Raw genomic sequence first — 7,508 nt, forward strand, 5'->3', positions numbered from 1 at the left:
CCTGCACTCTCTTCTGTGACCCCTGGACGTCACTGTGAGTACTGGTCCGTGAGATAAACACCAACACCATCTTCAAGTGACTCTGAACTCCGCAAGGACAACACAGGAGCCTCAGCACTGCTGGATTTTAGCCCCTCACTTATCATTTAAAGCACGTTGGTCCTCTTTGTAACAGCAAGATCTGAGCAGGTCTTTGGCAACTCATGATAAGTGGAAGGCAAGGAGATGTAGAAGGTGCATGGGGCAGGGCAGAATCCTGCTGTGGATCTCCGTTACAGTGTTGTCACAACAGCACCTTTGAGTTGCAGTGCAGAGGGAGACAGGTTAAAGCTCATCCTTGGCATTAACGAGATGCTGCAGTGGACGAACCGATACCGCATGATCTCTCAGCAGCTGGTCCTCTGACCCTTTGTGGCTGTCAGGGGGTCTGTCACCCAAGAAGTCTGTGATGCTGTAATCCTGCAGCAGGCCAGCTTCTACCGCGTGGCGCTGGAGCCCCTCACTCCCCTCCAGACCTTGCATTCTCATGTAGCCCTGCCGACAGAAGGGAGGCAGCTTCTGACGGGTGAGGGCAAACAGGAAACAGGACTCTGTGGGGGAAAGGATCAAGTATCAGACTCAGCAGATACCCTGCGGAGAAAAATTCCCGTAAACTCTTGAGGACTCATTCAAAACAAAAACCAGAGAGGACAAGGGAAGGCGACCGGAGTTTCCCACCCGACACCCTGCCCTGGATGGCAGAGGAGTAATTGACTTCATTATGCAGAGCTGAGGAGATGCAGGGTGGGAGCTCCAGCCTCTGCTCCGAGAGGAAAAGGAGCTGGATTTGAGCTTGCAGCCCTCTGGCATGTTCTTTGTACCACAGGACTGCATCCCTCTGTGTGCCACGTGGAGGTCCTGCAGGAGGTTCCCAGACCAGCACTCTTAATTTCCCAAGCAGTCCTATCATCAGTATGTGAAAAGAGATCTGGTACCCGGTGCCATAAAGGAACGTTCAGATAATGGAGGAAGAAGGAAAGCTGAAGCTAGAAAAGGGATTGAACCCAACCTCATATACCTTTCCCTAATCTAGGTGCACCTGGGGCAGTCTCTTTCTGACGGTGAGCAGGGACAAAGGGTATTTGGGAACATACACACAGCACTGGCATCTTCTATCACCTGGAGTGTGGATCAGAGAAGTGTGACTGATAGTGAGACCACCAGCACACCATGGGGAGACCTCAGCTGTTTGCAGAGGAGATCACTCCTGTTGCTTGTCCCTCACATCCCTCCTCCTGTCACCTCCACCCTGTGCACAAATTACCTGCAAAGAAATTGCGCAAGTCAGTGCCGAGGCAGTTCTCCAAAAACCGCCTCAGGGGCAGGATGTGGGCATTCGGGGCTGTCCAGTCTGTCAGAAAGTCCTCCACAATGTGATGGATGGCATCGGGGCGGGGGAGAGGCCAATCTGGGGGTCGAAGTTTCATCTCATGCTCTGCCAAGAGAACATTAATGGAATCTCTCAGAATCAAAAGAGCATTAAAAAACGCTTGGGCAGTGGAAAGCAGCTACCACAGCTGTTTCAGCTTTTGTCCTGACCTTTTAATCCCTACCTGACTTTCATTTGCAATCCCCTCTGCTAGCTTTGTCCTCAGCAGCCCTGCCACTGCACAGCTGCCCCTTGTCCCTGCCTGCAGTATTCCTGTCATTTCACTCCTGTTCCCCCTCGGCAGGGACTGCCAGACGGACTGAGCTCTATTCAAGCTTTAATACTGCTACCCATCATGCTTCTTCCTGTGCAAGGCAGGCTGGACCCTGACCCTAGGTTTCTGAAGATGAAGATTCAGCACAATTATTTCCCAAGAAAATCTATTCTGAGTACGTTTGTTTGCTGGCTGTAACACCCATCTTCAAACCCTTGCCTTTGGCTGCCTCTCACTGTGTGACCTCTCAGACCTGGGCTGGCCACAGAGACCAGCTTTCTTTTGGTGGTAACACTGAACGGCCTGGCCTCATCTGCCAGGACTCTGCAAAATAAACAGAGGGTGCCAGCCAAAGGGAAGCAATGTCCCTCTTTTTGGGAACAGGGAAACTCCCAGCATGCCTATTTGTTTCTATTCTCAAGCGTGAGGTCTCTCGTACAACTCTCCCACTGTGCATCAGTCTGACTGATGGAAACTCCTTGCCAACTCCCAGCTTTTTTTCAGCTCACACAGTGGTGGTGGGTGCCCCAGAGGATGGACATGAAGGAAATGGAGGAGAAGGGTGTGCAATGCCTTTAGGTCCCAGCCCCCTCTGTGTCTCTGAAGTATCTCTATCCCTCTCAAGTTTTGCTCGTATCAGGAAGGCTTACCTGTTGGGAGGTGTTTGTAATAGTAAATAACAGGGTGCAAAAAGTTGGACTGCCAGGCATGCTGTGCCTCTCCCACAGCTCGGTTATAGTAGAAGACATCCTTGTCAGCCCCAGAGAAATTCTTCCCATACTCCATGATGACGACAAACAGCCCACTGGGAGCCTTTCTCCCTGTCTGTGTTTCCAGCTCAGCCAGGATTCCAACTGGGTACTCTTCCAGGTATTCAAATGCTGTAGCATTCCTGTGAATTGCAACCACAACCACCAGATTTTTCCACTAGAGAAAAGCCAGCAGGGATCCAACACCCCCTCAGCTGGTCCAGGCTAAGGCCAAAAAGCCATCAGATGCACTGCTCAAGGAAAGCTTCTTCCTGGGGATAGTAGAAGGGTACTACTCCTCTGAGCCTAAAGGGAAGGTCTGGACCCTTTAAGACAGAGAAGTACTTGGCAGAATTGGGCATACCAGCACCAGTTGTGGCACTGGTACAGGTTTTGACGTGGCTGCTTACATGACTGTAACGTCCTTAGGCAGCAATGGAGCAATTTATGTGGTGGCAGCACGGGAAGCGGTGGTCAAGAAAAAAGGAATGGAATGATGGAGTGCAGTGCTGGGAATAATTACTCACTCACTCTCTCAGCAGTATGATGTCAGCCAGAACACTGAACATCTGGTAGAGGCCTGAGGCCTCGTTCACCCGCTTGATGATGGAATTGGTCAGCTGTGTAACAGGGTAGACTGTGGATGGCCAGGAGACACCATGGTGACGCTTTTCCAGTAGGCGGTGGACTGCACGAGCTAAGACATGGGGAGAAACAAGGGCAGCTTATTTGCACATCCAAGCTTATTTCAGAAATCACACAGATAACTGGCAGGACACAATAAATAATATTTACAGCTCATCTGTGCTTAGGATCTCCCACCCCAATTGCTGGTAACTGCAGTGGAGATGCCCTCTGAAAGCTGATGTGACGCTAAGTGTTTGGTGAGCGGACGGGGGGTCCTAAGGGATGTTTCATTACTTCTGAGCAGTCTTGTTATGATAAGGATGAGCACGCACATAAAGACAGAAATTCTCTCTACCACCCAAAGCCACTGGGTTTTAACTCTACAGCACAGACCTCTCACCCACAGCCTGTCATAAGGCAGAGCATCTGGCAGGCCAAAATCTATTGTGTAACATAGAGACAACGGGAAAAGACACAAGACAAAACAAAGACAGAGAACCCAAAACTTCAGATATGACCCCAAGTCACTTCTCCTCTGCTTCGGATGATGCAGCTGCAGCTTGACTGTGTTTTGTTGCTCTTACTGCCAGCAGTTAGCTATGAATTTTTCCTCTGAAGGGAGGACCAATTGCCATCTCTGCCCTTTCTGTACAGCCCAGTACTCACTTGTATACCGGAATCCATGGATGAAGCCCCCAGCAGATTTCCTGAAATCAATGGAATGGCTAGCAGTGCCGAGAACAAAGAGCCCCCGGGTGCTTGTGGACTCGTAGTTGGGTTTGATCTGAGGATACTTCTTTTTGTCCCCTTTCCCTGGCATCATTTTAAGGGATCTGATGTGCAAAAGACATGAGCAGGCTGTCAGGAAGGGCTTGGGTGAAAAAATAAAAGGGGTTTCTGATACTATATACACATTATATTGCAGCCACTGCAAGACACTGCTTCATGCCCCCACTGTCTTCAGTGGGATCTACTACTTCAGTGAGGACCTTCCAGAAGACAAAGATGCTCATCCCAAGTTAGCTCGGGACAAGAACAAATTCTAGCCTGAACTGCTGACAGTGAGTTTTGGAAGACAGTGAAGTTAGCAGTACCATTTTCAACTGCAGGATGTTCTAGGAAACAAACCAAGGTAGAGTGAAGGTTGCATCCTCAAGGAAAATAAAGCAGACAACACCTTTCTGTAGCGATCTGTACGTGTACCATCCTCATTCAAAAAAACCCCGGCCCAAAACATTATAACATTGCTAACCTTCTCCACAGGACTGGCAGGTCAAGATTTCTAAAGGGACAGGTTTTTCCATGTCCAGGTCCCACCACTGCCATTTGGTCAACCCTGCAGACTGTTGGGACAGCGGCACACACATTCCCACTGTGACACAGCTGTAGCTGCAGCATAAACAAATGACTGTGCAGCACCAGCTAGCTCAGAGCACATGGAGGTCCAGGCAATGCTGCCAGGAGAGGACCTGCTCTTCCCCTTCATCCATACTCAGGCCCTTCACTCCAAGCACCAGCTTCCCTGGAGATCCTGGTTCTCCCTCACCTGTTGTAGATAGAGAAGTCAAACTTCCAGCCCAGGCAGCGGATGACACGGTCGTAAGGTGCACGCGGGGCAAAATTATCCAGTTCATCCTGCGGGAGGGTGATGGAGTCAGTGCCTGCGCTGATGTTCCTGTTCTCCAGGTAGAACCGGAGCGTGATGTGCAGCTTCCCTTTCTTGTCCTTGACGATAGCCAGATCTTCCAAGTCACCCTCCAGAAGCCCATCCAGAGATTTCAGCTGATAGTTGTCCAGCAGGCCGTTATTAATCGCTCTGTGAAAAAAAGGAGAATGTAAGAAGGGCTAACAGATGGGAGGAGAGGTTCTGTCTCAGCTGCTGAAAACAGGAAACCTTTACCAGGTATCCCACATTCCTCTTCAGTGCAAAGGTTATCCCCAGAGCCTCAGGGCTCCCAGGAACTGCACAGGTAACACCTTCACTGCCCTTGCAGGATGCAGTCAACCTCTCAGCTCTCCTCTGTGACTGCAAGCAAGGGAACAACTCAAGACCCATCACTTTTTTATGACACAGTTTCCAAAGGGACATTTTCCTATTTCACACAGACCCTGAAGAGCTCTCATCAAGCTCCTGTGCTCAGCAACTGCATCCTGGACTGCTTTAAACCAAGGGCCTAAAGATAAAAGCCCCCACATTTCCTCAGCAACCCCCAGGACCACAGCACCTCCAGTGCCAGTCTGGCTCATTGCCTGGGCAAGAAGTGATTGTCCAGGTTTATACTCCAGTTGCATAGAAAGAGGAAGAGGAGCAGTTCCTACCTCAGATCCCCGACGTAGTGGGTGGCCCAGGAGAGGCGCACGCGGGACCGGCTCACCATGTGGATGAAATTTGTGACACCCAGAATGTTCTCTGCAGTCTCAAAGGCTGAGTTCCCTCGGCCCAAGATCAGCACGGTTTGGCCAGCAAAATCCTCTGGGTTGGTGGACACAGTCTCGTAACCCTCGACGTATTCTGAGCCAGGGAAGTTTACCACGTTGGGGACCCATGTCCCAGTGGCAACCAACAAGCAGCTGCAAAAACAGGGATAGCATTAGGGAATGCAGGAATTATGGGATCACAGCCCATGGCTCTGTCTCATCACTCCTTCCTCCTGCTGTGGAGGATGGCTATGATATAAACCCTGCACTGGATCAGCTGCGGAGATCATGGTTTCAAAAGAAACTTCTCCCCAGCTTCACCTAATGAGCTGCTCCTCTCTTCCCTGCCCTCAGGCCAGCAAGAACAACTAGGAATACTGTTACATATAGCAAAAGTCAGTGTGGGTGCTGTACATAAACATAGAATCATAGAATCGGTTAGATTGGAAAAGACTTTCAGGATCATCAAGTCAAACCTTTACCCAGCACTGCCAAGGCCACCACTAAATCATGTCACTGAGGGCCTCATTCACAAAGTTTTTGAACACTTCCAGGGGCTGGGCAGCTTGTTCCAATGCCTGATCACCCTCCCTGTGAATAAGTTTTCCCCAATATCCAATCTAACCCTCCCCTGGCGCAGCTTGAGGCTGTTTCTTCTTGTCCTATCACTTGTTACTTGGAAGAATAGACCAGCCACCTCCTCTCTCCATCCTCCTTTCAGGTAGTGGTAGAGAGTGATAAGGTCCCCCCTGAGCCTTCTCTTTTCCAGACTAAAGCCCCCAGTTCCCTCAGCTATTCTTCATCACACTTGTGCTCCAGACCCTTCACCTCCCTCCACTGTTCAAGAACATGCAAGTACTGCTTGCATGTACTCACTGACAATATATATAACACTAAAGTTTCACAGGTTGATTCAATGTTGAATAAAAAATTACTTTGATTTAAAATTTGTATTGCCTTTTAGTCCAGCAAAATAAAACTAGTTTTTAAGGGGGATAGAAGATGATTTTGATATTTAAAAACTTTACCTCCTAGTCATAAAAACACATTAGCAACGTCACTAATTGCTAACACTAAAGCGAAGTGCAGTAATCCCTTTATCTTTCTCTGTAAATTTTACTTAAATCAGAGAAAACTTTGTGACTTGGATGGAAACACCAGGCAGCCGAGGCTAGAGGCACTGCCTGCTGTCCCAGCCCTGCTCACGCAGCTCCTGGTGCGTGGGTGCCCGGGATTGCCTTCTGTCCCCCCCAAGCTTGCCTGCCAGCTCACCTCCAAGTGACAGCCAGCAAACCTGCTGTTGTAGAGCTAAGCTTCCCAGGAGAGGTGAGAAATAAACTCCGTATGTTTACTTGGGTAACTTCTAGGTTTTTAGGAAGGGAGCTCAGCAGCGGTACGGGATACGTAAAATCACAGAATGGTTTGGGTTGGAAAGGACCTTAAAGCTCATCCAGTTCCAGCCCCCTGCCATGGGCAGGGACACTTTCCACTAGAGCAGGTTGCTCCAAGCCCCTGTGTCCAACCTGGCCTTGAACACTGCCAGGGATGGGGCAGCCACAGCTTCTCTGGGCACGCTGTGCTAGCACCTTTGAAGACACCCATGGAGAGCAGCGTGGCTAGCCCTGGGTTCGCCCATTACCTGCACTTGTAGTTCTGCCTGTCCTGGTCGGTCAGGATGAAGTAGTGGCCATTCCAGGCTTGCTCATCCCTCTCCAGCGTGACATGAATAATGGCCGTGTTGTACTGAACCTGCAGCTTCAGCAAGGAAGCGAAGTCCTCCAGGTAACGCACCATCTCGTCAGCGCTGGGGTAGAAGTCGCGGGAGTAGTGCCGGAAAGGCAGCCGGTGGTCGTGGCTGAGGAGTGAGTTCCAGTCGTGGCGCAGGTTGAACTCACTGTTGGATTTGCCCGTGTACCGCTTGTTGATGCTGATGAGCTTGCGGTGGCGAGGGTAGAGGGCGAAGAAGCTGCCGGGAGCGTGGCTCCGCTCAAAGACCACATAGTCCCGCCCGGCTCGCTGCAGGAAATACGCT

The 7,508-nt window shown here is 50.3% G+C and overlaps 1 protein-coding gene across 1 annotated transcript; it reads right to left on the reverse strand.

Annotated features, from left to right (window-relative positions):
• Positions 1 to 324: 324 nt before the first annotated feature.
• Positions 325 to 7,504, reverse strand: FOXRED2 (FAD-dependent oxidoreductase domain containing 2; the record flags this gene model as incomplete). Its single annotated transcript, XM_010013959.1, has 8 exons — positions 325 to 590; positions 1,304 to 1,474; positions 2,333 to 2,574; positions 2,963 to 3,128; positions 3,725 to 3,891; positions 4,605 to 4,874; positions 5,378 to 5,629; positions 7,116 to 7,504. Coding segments are annotated over 8 exons (1,923 nt in total), but the record flags the coding sequence as incomplete, so codon positions are not given.
• Between the last annotated feature and the right edge of the window lie 4 nt (positions 7,505 to 7,508).

This window comes from Nestor notabilis, unplaced genomic scaffold (genome assembly GCF_000696875.1).
Source record: "Nestor notabilis isolate BGI_N333 unplaced genomic scaffold, ASM69687v1 scaffold21474, whole genome shotgun sequence".
Lineage (NCBI taxonomy): Eukaryota > Metazoa > Chordata > Aves > Psittaciformes > Psittacidae > Nestor > Nestor notabilis.